The sequence below is a fragment of the Camelus bactrianus genome, chromosome 18, assembly GCF_048773025.1.
Source record: "Camelus bactrianus isolate YW-2024 breed Bactrian camel chromosome 18, ASM4877302v1, whole genome shotgun sequence".
Classification (NCBI taxonomy): Eukaryota; Metazoa; Chordata; class Mammalia; order Artiodactyla; family Camelidae; genus Camelus; species Camelus bactrianus.
In genome coordinates this window covers 18,083,386-18,098,565 of record NC_133556.1, presented here as the reverse complement: position 1 = coordinate 18,098,565, position 15,180 = coordinate 18,083,386, and the positions used below count along the sequence as shown (strand labels likewise).

The 15,180-nt window shown below is 49.0% G+C and overlaps 1 protein-coding gene across 5 annotated transcripts; it reads left to right on the top strand.

Annotated features, from left to right (window-relative positions):
* Window positions 1-50: 50 nt before the first annotated feature.
* UBFD1 (ubiquitin family domain containing 1) lies at window positions 51-15,062 on the top strand. 5 transcript variants are annotated; one of them, XM_074346209.1, is made up of 7 exons: window positions 51-268; window positions 453-782; window positions 1,674-1,882; window positions 4,508-4,573; window positions 4,734-4,839; window positions 8,690-8,772; window positions 10,844-11,217. In XM_074346209.1, the coding sequence occupies exons 1-7, from the start codon at window positions 244-246 to the stop codon at window positions 11,093-11,095; spliced, it is 1,071 nt and encodes a 356-aa protein (XP_074202310.1). In that variant the 5' UTR covers window positions 51-243; the 3' UTR covers window positions 11,096-11,217. The 5 variants fall into 5 exon arrangements, with proteins under 5 accessions (XP_074202310.1, XP_074202311.1, XP_074202314.1 ...); XM_074346210.1 differs by lacking the exon at window positions 10,844-11,217 and adding an exon at window positions 11,928-15,062 and having other exon boundaries at window positions 56-268; XM_074346213.1 differs by lacking the exon at window positions 10,844-11,217 and adding an exon at window positions 10,585-10,608 and having other exon boundaries at window positions 62-268.
* The last annotated feature ends 118 nt before the right edge of the window (window positions 15,063-15,180 follow it).

The window sequence follows — 15,180 nt, the reverse complement described above, 5'->3', positions numbered from 1 at the left end:
CGGCCTCCAGGGGGCAGAGCCCCGCGAGCGGGCGATTTCTCGGGCCCGCCCCCTTCGGGTCCCGAAAGCTAAAGCGTGGCAGGGGCCGGGCCGGGGAAGCGGAGGAGGCGGGTCTCCATAGAAACCTCCACCTGTTTCCGGCCAGGCTGTGAGAGATTAGGGGCTGTTGCCGGGGCCAATCTCAGCCAGTTCGCCTTTTCCCGGCGGCCCCTGCGGGAGCGGTGGGTGTTGTACACAATCATCATGGCGGCGGCCGGAGCCCCGGATGGTGAGTGTGGAGGGGGTGGCGGGCGCCCGGGATGGGCTGAGGTGAAGCAGGCGCTCCGGGGGGAATGCGGACTGGCGCGCGGGGGGAGTAGCCTGGCTCGGGAGCGGCGGTCCGGCAGCGTCCGGGCAGAGTCCGGTCTCAGGCCCAGCCCGCGGCGAGCGCCCACCCCCTGACCCCCTTGCAGGCATGGAGGAGCCTGGCATGGACACGGAGGCAGAGACCGTGGCGACCGAGGCGCCCGCGCGCCCCCTCAACTGCGTGGAGGCCGAAGCCGCGGCGGGGGCGGCGGCCGAGGACTCCTGCGCTGCGCGAGGCAGCCTGCAGCCGGCCCCGGCCCAGCCCCCTGGGGACCCCGCGGCCCAGGCCTCGGTCAGCAACGGCGAGGACGCGGGCGGCGGCGCAGGCAGGGAGCTGGTGGACCTGAAGATCATCTGGAACAAGACTAAGCACGACGTGAAGTTCCCCCTGGACAGCACAGGCTCCGAGCTAAAACAGAAGATTCACTCGATTACAGGTAATCCCCGTGGCGGTGACAGCCTTCCTCACCTCACCTGCAGGTGCCTAGGGTTTGCACGGTGCTGGGCCCTCGCGCTGGCCGCTTTCCTTGCATTAGCCTCCTCAATGCTAACAACAGCTCTCCCAAGTAAGTACTGATGTGCCCATTCTTCATATGGGGAAAATGAGACCCAAAATCAGAGCTAGTAAATGGCTGAGCTAGGATTCAGGCCCAGCTCTGACTCTTAGGCCCAAGTTTCAAACTAGTGTTGCCCAAACATCTCAATAAAAATCACCAGAGGCACTTGTTAATTTTACAGTTCCTAGGCTCGTCCCGCTGGAGATTTTTATTCAGTGGGTCTGGAATGTGGCCAGGGATTATTTTTAGCAAATGTCTTAGGTAATTTTAATAAGGGAAGTTTAGGAAACACTGCTGTTGGCTTTCATGCTGGCCCCTTCACAGATGCTCCTGTTACTTAATTTTATCTCATTTACAGCACTTTGCCATCTGAAACGATTTCCTTTTTAAGCTTTCTGCATGTAGCTTGTAAGCGCGGTAAAAACAGAAACCTTATGGGTTTCTATATCCCTGAGGCCTGTGGCCTTCATACAGGAGTGATGGGATGGTTGAGAAATAGCTTGGAATGAAAGATAGCTAATAGTTATTGAACAATTACTGGATACCAGGTACTGCACTAGATGCTACATACTTGTCCTATTTCTTTGTTCTTAAAAGAAGTTCATGCAGAAGGAACTATTGTCATCTCTATTATGAGGTACTGGAGGCTCAGAGAGGTTGTAGATTGCTCAAGTGCCCAAAAGTAATTGGCGATAGAGCAGTATTCACTTTCACATCTGTTCAAGTATATTTTTCGTTTCTTCCTTTCACCGTCCTCTACCTTTTCTCAAGGTCTCCCGCCTGCCATGCAGAAAGTCATGTATAAAGGCCTTGTCCCCGAGGATAAGACGTTGAGAGAAATAAAAGTGACCAGCGGGGCCAAGATCATGGTGGTTGGCTCCACGATAAATGACGTTTTAGCAGTAAACACGCCCAAAGATGCGGCCCAGCAGGACGCCAAGGCCGAAGAGAACAAGAAGGAGCCTCTCTGCAGGCAGAAAGTGAGTCCGTCGTGTGGTTGTTAGTCCTGGGAAGTGTGAGGCTTTGTCCTCTCGAGCCTAGGCTGGTTGTATCCTCCCTAGAATAAGCTCCTTTTCGGACAGGGCCCATGATGGAAATTTATGGCAGCAGTTGGGTGCGGCTGGCTGTTGAGTGGAGGTGACAACTACCTGAGATTTGCATCTTTGTCTCATCTGGCGGGTCAGTGTGTCTCAAGTCTATCTACTTTAGGATAAGGCCTTTGTGAAGGCAGGCTTCAGGCAAGATATTGAAAGGAAGCAGATGTGGGTTTCTCTCCTCTTTAGTGCCAGAGAAAAATGCCACTATTAGAATTAACCCTCCATTTTGTACAACTGCTCACATTTGTTTTTTGACTTGTGGCTTCCCCCAAGTCAACAAGCCCTTTTCTGGTTAACGTTGGAAATCAATAGCTTTCAGAGGTTCCTCTGAAACTGACTGTTTCAGGAAGCCAAATGAAGCTGACTAGGGAGATAACAACACTGATTTATTTTTTTCCTTTCCTGGTCCAAGAAATGGGAGCCTGATTTTTCACATGCGCTGTTGCTCATTTTGAATCGAAGAAATCCAGCCTTGTTTTGTGCTTATTGTAACCATTCAAATTCTTTTGGTAATTGGGAAAAGTAAGAGTATTCACTGTAGAAGGAACTGGTTAGAAGAACCCACACTTACCCTTTAATCACCCAGCAAACCCCACTCGTTTTTATCGGGCCCGCTAACACTCTTAGTAGTGTTCCAGGAAAATAGATATTCTCAACTCAGCCTGTGTTCTAAGTAGACCAACTTGAACCAACATCAATTTTAGTGACCATAGGCACCAGGGCACATGGACAGCAGTGTGAGAGGGACACAGATTATGTTACAGGGCCATAATCCCTTACGTGTGCTTCCAAAACCCAAAAAGAATCTGAAAACCAGAAGTGTTTTTGACAAATTTGGCAGCAAAACCTGACCAGGATTAGCGTGAATATTCATGTTTTGCTCTAGAAATAGTAACATGTTTGCAACATTGTAAAATGACTATAAATCAATAAAAAATGTTAAAAAAAAAAGTTTGGTGACAAGGTGCTACCCTAGACCCCACAAAGAATGTTACGTAGTGTACTTTAAAACTATATTACGTTTATAAAATCTTTAAAAATTTTAGATTTAAATAAATAAAGTCCCAAAACTTTTGTCCACAGAGTTTCAGATAAGGAGTTGTAAACCTATACTAACATCTAAAAGATATTTATTTGGACACTTGTCTCCAAATATGGAGTCATAATATCTTGTAACAATTGAGTTCATTCCCATTTTCCTATCTCCCTCTGCCACAGTGTATGAAATTATCAAATAGGAACACGTCAGACGTGAATGAGTCTTCCCACTGGTCATGCCCTTGGAGTATAACATGCCTCTTAAATACAGGTTTTGAGTTACTAATGGTAGCTTAACAGCTTAGAATTGTTCTCCCCAGTGCAGGGAAAATTTTTCAAAAGGTGCTTGTGAGGCATAAGTCAAATTAAGCTTCTAATGCATGTTACTTTGTTCCATTGATGCCAATTATGAGGCATAACATGGCCTAATGAGGGGGACCCCTCCTGGCTTTTCCTCTGCTTGTTCAGGGATCTGGGGCTGATATGTAGCAGTCAGGCAGTATTGAGTTTATTCCTGCAGTGGGTTTCTGCCATGCCAGTGGGGTTTGAGCTGGCTCATGGCCACCTGGTGCTTAAATTTAATTCAGTTGTTACCCTCTACCCACTCACTGCCCCCCAGGTCTAGCTTTACAAACACCAGCTGTACCTACAGAGCCCCAGGTGGAGAGGAAGCGAGACTCAGGCACTTGGGCCAGCCAGACAAGAGCAGTTTTAGGGGATCCCTGAGTCTAATTAGAACCCTTAATGAGCTGCTTCAGACTCCTCAGGTGGAGGTGGGGTTAGAGACTTCCCAACATCAGGCTGTAGAGTAATCAGCATTTCTCTCAGGAGCTGTGGCCATTCAAGCTTTCTGTTCAGCTGGAGTTGGGGATGGGGTAGTGGGGAACATTTCTGCGATAGGCCAAGTCTCCGTTTGTTGGAGAAATGCTCCTTCTATGCAGCTAAGCTGATTCCCAGCATCCTTGCAGATTTCTTCTGGAGTTGAAGTTGACAGAAATGGCTGCCGTCTTGCAACCCAGCTGGGGAGCAGGACCCTTTGTGGCTCTCTTGAGCTTGATGTTTTAATTCTTTCACTGGTGATTTTGGTGGAGGGGCAGGGGGAAGAGGAAGTAGAGTTTACTTGAATTAGCTATCTGGAAATCCTGCTGGCTCTAGAACTTTGATGTAGCTAATTGAAATTCAATAATAAGAATTCAGTTCCTCACTCACACTAGCCACATTTCAAGTGCTTACTAGTGGCAGGTGTCTCATGGCTCCTGTTTTGGGCAGCACAGATATAGAATAGTTCCCTCACAGAAGTTTCTGCTGGACAGCACTGCCCTGTAGTGTCAGAGGACATGGTCTGTAGACAGTAAAAGCTTTTGAACCAAAACATTAAGGCTTTCTTCAACCTCTTTTTTAGAGTAGTAGTAACAGATTGAAATGCAGTCAACTGTTTCATCTGATTATCTCTTCTGACTTACGTTATAGCAACACAGGAAAGTATTGGATAAAGGAAAACCCGAAGATGTGATGCCGTCTGTTAAGGGTGCCCAGGTAAGCCACACTCCTTTGTGAGCGTTCTGAAAAGGAACCAGACTCCCCTCTGACTTCCTGAGGTTCCTGTGATCACATCTTCGAATCCTTTCCCCTCTTCTTTTCCTGTCTTAGTTTATTTCTGGTCCCTCCCTCTCTCACCATGCTCTTGTGCCTCCAGGAGCGCCTGCCAACGGTACCCTTATCCGGCATGTACAATAAGTCTGGAGGAAAAGTGAGACTCACCTTTAAGCTAGAACAAGACCAGCTGTGGATCGGCACTAAAGGTGCGTGCTGCTCTCACCCCTTCCTGGCCCACTGCCTCTGGCATCCAGCAGGGCTTGTGCTCGGGTGCCATTCTGCTTCTCGTTCTGAAGTCTCTCTCTCCGCTGTGCTTTGCATGCTCCTGGCTTTTGATTTTGCTCTTCGATGCTCACCTTCTGTTTGGACTCTCTTTCCTCATTCTTTTCAGTCTGATCTCAGGGCCAGTTCATCAAGTATTGACTCTTCAGTTGCAGCCAAAACCAGAAGTTCCAAACATGTGGCCTGAGGACCAGGTCTGGTCCACAGACAAGGGTTTTACGAGTTTACACATAATCATAAGGGAGGTTTCACTTCATCTGATTTTTTTTTTTTCTTTTTTTGGCTTCTCTTGAAAAAAGCAAAAGAGCTAGCCATTCTGGACCGGTGCTCTCACATGGAAGCAATCCACTGGCGCCAAGGAGTAGTTCCGATGGACCCTGCTGCAGCCCTCACCACTTCATTTATCTTACACGTAGCCAGCTTTGTTCATTTAGGCCACCTGCCTGGCCCCTGTAGGTCAGAGTTTGCCCCTGGACTAGGGACCTCCCCCTACCTCCCTGCCTGATTGCCCTCTGCCTCCCCCCACTTACCCTGCCTGTGCACAGTGGGTCAGGCTTGCTGTTTGCTGGGGAATGTCTCTGACTGTCCTCACTCTCCCGTCCCCCAGATGGTTCAAAGTCTTACAGTTACATTGCAGAATTATCTGTGTCCCTTTCTTTGCCACTCTGTTGGGCCACTTTAGGCTCCTAGCATCTCTAAACTTGGTCTGTTACAGCAGGTTAACCTGTAACCCTGCCCCATCTATGATTTCTTCTGTTCTGCCCATCTTCTGTTCTGTTATTTCCTACTGGTTCCTGTGCTCAAAAATCTTGGGCCCTTTAAGGCTAACTTCAGATGCTTAAACATAGTGTCCAGTATTCTCAGCATTGGGGCCCAGTTTACATGTTTGATCTAGCTTCCTGCTCCACTTGCCCTGTGTACTTCAGCTGCATCACTCCCTGAGTTTCCCACCATGCTTTGCACAGCTCACGTCTTTGCTCATGCTCTGCCCTTACCTGGAATGCCTTCTTCACGTTCTTTGTTACTAATATACTCTTCCAAGGCCCTGCTTAACACACTGATCACCATGTCACCGAAATCTGGGTGACAGTTGAGTTTCCTCAGGGACACCCAATCCACAGTGGGTGATCAGCATGTGAAGTGTCCTCTCCTGATGAAGCCTTCCCTGCTGTCTCCCCCACCCCCAAATGAATTGCTGCCACTTCTGTTCACAGAACACTCATTGTTCTCTGACTTGTCTGCCCCTGTTAGATACCTGGAGTGAACCGAGCATGCCTAATTCACCTGTTTCTGGCCAGCACTGTAGGTACTCAGTGTTTGAGGTAAACGGTAAAGAGCAGTTTAGGGGATCTTATCGTCTGAGGTTAGTTTGGTTTCAGGGACAGGCCATTTAGTATGATTCTGCTTAAAATGGGACCAAAGTGTTAGGGAAAATAATTGGGGCAGAGGTGAAGGGGAGTGAGATTTTTATCATCTGAAATATGAAAATAACTTCTTGTTTTCAACCCTGTCCTGATTCTTAAAATGAACAAAGACCGACATGGCCAAAATGCTTGAGTTTTCTAACAATTTTATGATCCCTTGCTATAGTCTTCATTTCACATTCAGCTCTACCTGCATTGGCAAAGCAAGTTTTGCAGAATATTTAAGGGCTTTCCGAGTTTTCCCAGGGTCCTTTGAACTCTTCAGTAGGTCATTCTCTTTTGCACAGTCACATCATCAGTTTTCTCTAATTGTGAGCTGCCCTGCCTCTGTCACGGGTCCTCCCTTAGTCATGACCTTGCTGGTGATTGTGCTTCGTTCTCCATCATTGCACTGACTTGCTGAACCCCTGCCTCTTCCCAGACTTGCTGGAGGCAGTGGCTAAGGCTGATGGCTGGGAGGCTGGGTGCAGGCAAGGGAGCTGGATGAGGACTAAGTGTCCAAGTCCATTGGTTCCTCAGGGAATATTTTCAGGTTTTGAAGTTGGATAGAAAACAATGTCCTTAAGTGCAGGGACTAATGGAAACCTCCTGTGTGTGTGTTGGAGGTTTTACTTCGGCTGGTAGGAGCAGCCACCTTCCTGCTTTGGCACGAAGGCAGAGCTCTGGAAGAGTCTCGATGTGTCAGGGCTTCAGGGCTGCTGAAAGCCTCGTTACTCACCAGCTTTGTTAAAGAGCGTGGCCGGTAGACATTTATGTCTTCAGGGGTTGACCAGGGCCGGGATTTCCAATCCACACAGACCACTGTGTCAGTGAACCTCAGGCTCTCTTCTCACTTGTGAGCCCAGGAGTGCTGTCACCTGAGTGTCATAAGCCATCTCCTAGGAGGACAGCTTGTTCTGGGGGTTGGCTGCCAGCCACTGGCTTCGTCTTTCTGCTGGGCTGACCATCCCAGCAGCTACTTGGCCTCTTTCTCGACGCGGTGCTTTACTGAGTGGCACTCCAGGGCTCCTACTCGAGGCTTAAACTCTCTGAGGTCACATGTGTAGGAGGCAGGACTGAGCCTCAGGCCCAGCAGAGCAAGAAGAACGAGCCCCAGGCAGGAACTGGAACTGGTGAGCACTTGAAGCTGTCCTGGGGGAGCGTGCGCCCTGTTTGCAGGGAACTCGAGTCTCTAATCTAGTCTCTAAACAGCTGTCACTCAGGAATGTAGGCCCGGGATTGTTGAACCTTCTGCATTTTCAAGAGAAGCCAAAAATCCATACTTTTGTGTAAGATCTCTGGATAGTTCGAGATGGCTGGTGCTTAAAAAGTTTCCATCTTAAAGACGACTGCTGGTCAGGTTCTGCCTGTGGGTCACTGTTTTAGAGCCACTGAAAGTCAAAACCTGAATGAACATCTTCAGGTCCCTTCTCCCCACCCCGTTTTTCAGTGACCAAGGCCCACACGATGGAAGTGACATGTCTCAAGTCACCAGCCTACATGACAACCCAGGTCTCTAAATTCCTAGTTTGTTTTGGCAACTTTGTTGTTTTTCAGATTTTGCTTTCTGCAAAGGCTATAATGAGTCCTTTCCAGCTTGGTTTCACCATTTGCTGAGAGCCCCTCCCTGTCACTGAGGTGTCTGCTGCTTCTGGGTGGGGGTTCCTCTTTGGCAGGTGCCCCACACCTCCTGCCACCACCACCCCATCCCGCTGCACTCAGCCCACTTCCGTGTCAGCTCACTCTTTTTTGTCTGCCATCCTTAAACTAGCTGCAAAATGTCTTCTGACTCCAAGTGATAAGCAGTATTTCAAGTGTTAATCACAAGTGGTTATGAGTGTTCTAAGAGAACTTCTTCAAGTATGTGTACTTGGAAGGGTGGGGGATCAGGGGAGGAAACTGGGGGCTGGAGAACAGGTAAGCAGGATCATGGGACAGAAACTGGTCTTAAAGCCCCAAGCATCTCCTTTCCTGTATGAGTCACAGGCTCGTGTGGTTGCCTCTTCTTGGACCTCGCAGCTCTCCCAGGCACCAAAGACCTCAGCCTGTGCTGGGCTTGGCAGTAGGGGTGCAGAGGAATTTCTTGGGTATTTATTAATCATCAGACTTTAAAGAATAACGTCAGGAAAGCTGTATCTCTGCTCTCAGAGACCTTTAACATACCTCTACCAAATCCATTTCCCCGTTTGCTCCTAAGACGTTCCCAACTCCCAAGCAGGGCCCGAGGTACCCATCCCATTGTCCCTAGAGGATAGGGGTGGCTGGAGTTTACAGTAGGTCCCGCAGCCACCAGCCCTGATGAGGGACTGCTGAGTCACAGGAGTAGAGCAGGAGGGCCTTTGAATAATCACTGTAATCCCTCTCAACTTAGAGCGGACGGAGAAATTGCCCATGGGCTCCATTAAAAATGTGGTCAGCGAACCTATCGAAGGACACGAAGACTACCACATGATGGTGAGTAGCCCCGCGCCCGCTCCTGCTCCTGCACCTCCAGCAGGGAGTGGGCTTCTCACTGAGGAGACTCAGTGCTCAGAAGACGCACGGCATTAAGACCCCCGTGTTGTCTTTATGTTCTTTAAACCTAATCTGGTGACCTATTCCGAGTTCTGTTCATTTGACTGCCCTGCTCCACCTGCCACCTTCCCGCAGTTTAAAGGGGATATGTTTTATCTCTTTTGCATCCGTCTTATCTGTAATATTTTGGTTTTAGACCAGGAAAATAAATATCAAGAGACGGAATGGCTTATGGGTCTTCATTTTAAATTTGTCTGTTGTATAAAACAAAACCTCCCACCAGCCTTGGCGTCTGTGAGGGCACCAGGCAGTTCCCTCCTGCAGTGGTGTTGCTTATCCCAGGGGGCAGCCGTCAGGTGGCCGAGGACCCTGCGGGGAAGGTGGGCTGTGTGGCCTGGTGCTGCATGGAGGTCTGCTCTAAGGAGAGCGGCTGCTCTTTTCCACACAGAATGCTTGGAGGCATTCTCCAGGTCTGTGCAGAACAGAGCCAAGGGCTCAGTGACGAGCCCTGAGCAGCTTTGGCAAACCCTTTCCATTTCCCAGCACTGTCGAAGGGGCCGCTTTAAAAATGAACTTCAGCCACCTCCCTCCGGAGTTGCTGTGACAGGGACCTGACCTGAGCGGTGATGAGTGCGGGCAGGGCCGCCTGCTGTGCTCTGTGTGAGGGGGCAGCAGGGGCGCAGCAGCGTCAGCCCGCTCCCAGGAGCAGCAGCTGGTGGTTCCCCCTGTGGGCTGATGTGCAGAATCCTCAGCACAGAGGGGTGCTGGAAGATCCAGGAAGAGGGGGTCTCTCGCTCTGGCAGTTCCCTCTGGGCAGACAGCAGACCCGCTGGCCCAAGGAAGCCAGCCAGTCGTGTCCCCTCTGCTGCCCTGTCGGGGTCTGTCGGCTCGGGCGCTGAGCCAGGCCAATGTGGGCACTGCAGTCCTGGGTGCGCCGCTACTGGGTGTTCTCCTCCTGGGCGTGGTGATGGCGTCACGGGGGCTCCTTTTAGGCCCTCGGGCGGCCCTTCCACCCCTGGTCTCTCTGTAGTCTTTAAAGGATTGCAGATGATTTGTTTTGCCGGCTCAGTTATGTTTTTCTGTCTTAAGAGTTGGATTTTAATATTTTCAGCTGGACCCCTTCACTCCCTTTTGAAACATTCATCTCACCACTTTGGCCCAGTAGAATTTGCAGCCCCAGTTTTCAAGCAGCCTGGGAGAGGGATTTCAAACAAGTGGAGTGGACCGTTTTGGACATCTTTTAAGGAGGTGGTGGAAAGGCTAATGCCTTCACGTTTAGTTTGTTTAGGTCAAATGCTCATTCCTCTCTGGAGTCATTGCTGGCAGAGGCAGGTTCCAATCACCCCTCTTTTTCTAAACTCCATTAAGTAGAACCTTTGCCTTGGTCTTAATGAAAGTATTTATTTCCCCTTTTGCAGATGCCACTTCACTAGCTAGATGAATGTGTCACAGCTCATCTTAGAGAAGGGTGGCTGCTTTTTCATTTTTAGAGAAATGTTAAGAAAACACAGAAATGAACCAAGAAACTATAACAAACCCATATATCCATCACCAAGAAGTGACTTTTGTAAAGATTTTGTAACTTGTTTTCAATATTTCTTTAAATAAAAGGAAAATCTACCAACAGTGAATGTCCCCATTGTCTTCCCCTCCCCCACTGCCATTATGACTTATCACGCAGATCCCCCATCTCTCTCTGCATTTTCACATATACCCATGACCAAGATACAGTATTGTTTTGTGTTTTTTCAGTTTTCATAAATGGTATCATGGTATGTATCGTTCTGTAACTTGCCTTTTTTGGTTCGACATTATGATCTGTCTGTATTAACTCTAGATTCAGTTTGTACCCTTTAAAAGGAAACCTAGTATTCATACGAGTAGGTCACTTTTAATTTTGCATTCCCTTACTGATGGGTATGTAGGTTGTTTCCAGGTTTTTATGATTTCTGACAGTGCTGCTTGGAACATTCACGTCTGCCTCCTTGTGCATGTGTGACTGTTTTCCTAGGGCAGTGGTTCTCCAACTGGCCTCTGGATCAGCAGTGTTACATCACCTGGGAACTTGTTAGAGATGCAGATTCTCAGGCCCCACTCCAGCCCTCCGGAAGCAGGAACTCTAAGGGCTGGAGCCCACCAGTCTGCTCTAACAAACCCTCCAGGTGGTTCTGCTGCCCTTGTGAGTTCGGGAACCACCGCTTTAGAATCGGCTATGCCTAACTCCCACCTTTTTACTTTCATTTATTTATTTGTGTATTTTTGACAGAAGAATGCTCCCCATGTGCACAGGTTTTTTCCCCCCTTCCCTTTTTAATTAACTCACTTCTCAGCCCTCCCCTGTGTTTGTCGTGCTGCCTGCTCAGTCTCCCCACCTCTGAAGTACCGCTTGGTTTTCCTTTTTCCCTTCCAGGCGTTTCAGTTGGGCCCCACGGAAGCCTCTTACTACTGGGTGTACTGGGTTCCGACTCAATATGTGGATGCAATCAAAGACACTGTGCTGGGGAAGTGGCAGTATTTTTGAAAGCACTTTCACCTCTGGCCCAGGAGACTGACCCAAAGTGAAGGACATTGCTGGGAGAGGCCCGCAGCATCCCTGGATTTCGGAGTTCTGGAACTTTGTTAAAAAAAAAAATCTAAATCCAATCTAAGGCGATGTGGTGACTGAAGCCAGAGGTGATGTACTTTCACCATTAGCTTAATTTTAACTTAAATCACCAGTTCCCTTTCCTGCAGTCAGCTTCATACCATTTTTAAAGTCAATATGGTGGAAATCAATAAATCTGAATTCCGACTATGTTGTGTGGAATACTCTTAAGTGTGTTTGAGAGTAGATCTACCAATTTTGTTTAGAAAGGATTGATCAAAAGCTTTCTGATTTCTTTTTTTTTTTTTTTTTCTCCTTTTAAGTGATTTCACCTGAAATAGTTTCATAACTCTTTGGTTGCAAACATTCGGACTGCGTTGTGATGAGTTGGGGGTGGGTTTTTTTTTTTTTTGTATAAAATTGTATGCAAAATGTGGGGGTTAGTAAGCCATATTTCTCTGTCCATTGATTCAGAATGAATTCTTTCCCTTTTTCTTTTCTCACTTCCTAGATTGGAGTTTTTGTTTTAAGAACCCAAAGATGTCAGTTCCTCCTTTTGTACCTCATCACCGCTTCCTTTCCTGGCCTCCCTCCCGCCACGCTGCTGCTCGTGAACGCGCGGTGGGGGAGGAAGAGCTGTGGGTCTGGTCAGGGCGCTCCCGCTGGCTTGGTGTTTGCTGAGCCAAGGAGTGTCCCGCGGTGACTCCTGTCTACACGGCCCGATCTCTGGGGAGTCCCACTGCTGCTGTGACATTGTCTGCAGCCCTCACTGATTCGGCTTTGAGGCACAGCCTGGCACAGGTGCTTCTTGGAAACCACGTCTCCCAGGCCAACAGAGGAGCCAGGTGGAAGCCAATGATACAGCCATATAGCCACAGATCCTTCTTTCTTCAGAATTTTCAAGAAAAATTCTTAAGCAGTCCAATGATTATTTCAGTTACACTTCTCCATTTGCTCCTTCTGCTCATGCATTGTGTTCAAGTGTCCTTCATCCCAGGTTCAGAGATGCTGCCTTTCTCAAAAAGACATCTGACCTAATGGGTTGGCCGATGTATTTAAACATCAGAAATGGGATAAATGGCTGTCGTGATTAGCTCTCCCTCTTCTGGTTTTAGCCCTTACGTCCTTTGTACACGTGAACTTCCGTTGACTCTGACATGAGGGCGGGGCTCTTGGTGGCTGGTACCGTGTGCTGTTCGCTGTTGCTCGCTGCTGTCTTCGCCGTTCTCCTCTCCCTGGTCGCAGGCTCTCCTCGTAAGGTTTGGCGAGAGATGTTCCAAACTTCACATTTTGGATTCTAGGCTGTTACCCCTCATTCTGTGAAATGTATTAGCATGTGTTCGCCTGAGATGACTATTCCTTGTGAGCCAGTCTATGGTGATACTCTCTGCCCTTCCCTTCCAAGCTGTAGTTCAGGAATCCAGCCCATCCAGACAGACTCTTGCTTCTCATGGTGTAGCCACTGCCAAGTTACGCATCTAGGCAGGAAAACCTACTCTTGTTTTTCTGGGGGACATACTGTGTGTATGTGAAGCATAGCATCCGAGAAACTGCCTGTTGTTCATCCCTTGAAAAAGGAGCAGTAACTAGCTTCTCTGTCCTTGTCGGCCCACAGTTTTCTGGAGAAAAGAGTGCTTCTCTGCTACTTGTCCAAGCCTCCCTCTGCAGTTGACAGGCCTATAGAGGAAACGGTCACGTAGCAAGCAGAGCATCATCTCGGTTTGAGTACTGCCCTTTCTGTTGGCCAGCGTCCCTGTCCCAGAGACTTGTCCTGACAGTGCCCCCGTCCGCTCTTGTTCTCTTGCAGCAGGTCTCCGTCCCCAGGCGGCCGTGCCGGGCTGCCCTCCTCGCTTGCCCTGTCGGTGCGGCTGCCCGTGCCACCTGCCACCCTCCCTCCCAGCAAGACTGTGTGCCCTATTGTTTTGCTCCCTGAGGGCCAGACTGCTTCTCACTCAGGCTGGTGTCATTCCCAGATAGGACCAAAGCCTGTGTGAGCCTTTTTCTTTTAAGTAAAATGGTGCTTTTTTTCCTTACTTCAAGATACTATATATAAATAATGTAAATGACATCTTTTCGTACAGACCCTGTGTGAGTATTGCTTTTCAGAGCTCACCACATCTGCTGGAACAATCTTGAGCTCTGGCTCCTGACTCTGCACAGACACCTTGCTAGAGGCCCTCGGAGAGCAGAGTGGGCAGCACCAGCAGCCACTGGGAGAAGGGTTTGGTTTAGATCCATGTCGTGGTCACAGCAGTATTCGCTATTTTGTCACTCGGCCCTGTGAGTGGTCTCTTGGTAGTTTTCTTACTGTCTAGGATGACTAACGAAATGAAATCTGTGTTAGCAAATTGAAATACTCTTTCCTCTTTGGTAGCATCACAGTGTTCATTTTTCCTCAGGATTATTATTTCTGTGCAGACCCCTCGCCGTCGGGGGTACAGGTTCTTTCCCTGGGGCATGACCTTCCTCAGTGGCCGAGGGGGCGCAGGTGGACAGGGGAGGAGCTGCTTCCAAGAGAAGGGCTCTGCTGTGCGGGGGTCTGCCATACCCTCCAGGCCGGGCGCCTCTCTGAGCCTTCTGCAGGGCTGCTTTCTCTCCTGGAGTTTGTGCAGGTGGCCCTCCTGCAGGGCCTGGCTCGCAGACATCATGCCTTTCTCTCCCTCCCTGAGCTGACTGGGCGGAGTGGTGACCAGGTGACCCCTGCTGCGACCTGGCCCCCGGCAGCTGTGTTTCAGTCATCTGCTCAGAGAACTTGGAAAGACAGAGACTTCCTTGAACTCTTTGCTATTAAGTATTTTCCTTTTGACGACGGGTCTTTCGCAAGTAGCATTAGCTCTTTTTAAATGGAGGTGAACTGAGCTAAGGATGCACTTTGCTCCAATGTTGTGGACACAGTGGGCCTGGCGAGGCCTTCTTAGGCTCCTTCGATGCCGCTTTGTTAACGAGGGCCAGAGACTCGCTTTGCCACGTCTCTGAAGGTTGCCGTGTTCCAGCTGGCAGGGGCTTGCTTTCCTCTTACTCTCACTCTAACCATGTGCCTGGAGGAGCTGTCCTGGGCTGTTGCACTTGGCCCACCCTCTCTTCACCGGGTCAGGGAAGGGAAAGGGACAGACCCGGTGTGCCAAGGGCTGTGCGGGGGCAGCTTGCTTTCCACCCCATCCTCTGAGGACGCTTCTTCCCCTTGCTCCTTGCCTCTGCTCATGCCTATCATCTTGAAAAAGGATGGTCTTAAGGCTTTGTGTTAAAGTCATCTTCAGTTAGGACTGGTACCTGTTTCCTTACTGGGGCCTGGTGGCCGTTCTGAAGTTACAGGTGGTCAGGAGCCCTCCAATGTACACAACATCTGGTAAATGTACCTGTCAGACTGGGTGGTTCTACTGCTTTCTAAATTTCTAAGAACCTCTTTCCTTTTCTTTCTCAAAGAGCTCTGCAGAATTATTTGACAATATGCGTAAGTACCATGTTTCCTTGTGGTGTATGCTCTGTCCTGGTTTTTGTTTTTAAATCAAATGCCTGTTTGGGAGGAGATGAACGTATTTAGTCTATTAGATTTGCGCTGCTGGATTTTTTTAAAAGTGTAACCTTGATTAGCTGTCTTCTTGTTTACCCTGTAAGATTAGTCTATCAATTAAAGTTTGATAATTAATTGCGTCTCCTTTTCCTTCCGATTCTTCCTGCGCCTGATGTGTACTGGGGATTGACCAACATATGGAACTGGGTCTGGAGCCAGTTTTTGGCTGTCTGTGATGTACCATATTACTGTC

Excerpts from the sequence above, each read along its gene's own strand:
- UBFD1 (XM_074346209.1), top strand. The coding sequence starts at position 244 with ATGGCGGCGGCCGGAGCCCCGGATG. Across the intron at positions 269-452 it reads GGCGGCCGGAGCCCCGGATG|GCATGGAGGAGCCTGGCATG; the intron begins GTGAGTGTGGAG and ends ACCCCCTTGCAG. Across the intron at positions 4,840-8,689 it reads GCTGTGGATCGGCACTAAAG|AGCGGACGGAGAAATTGCCC; the intron begins GTGCGTGCTGCT and ends CTCTCAACTTAG.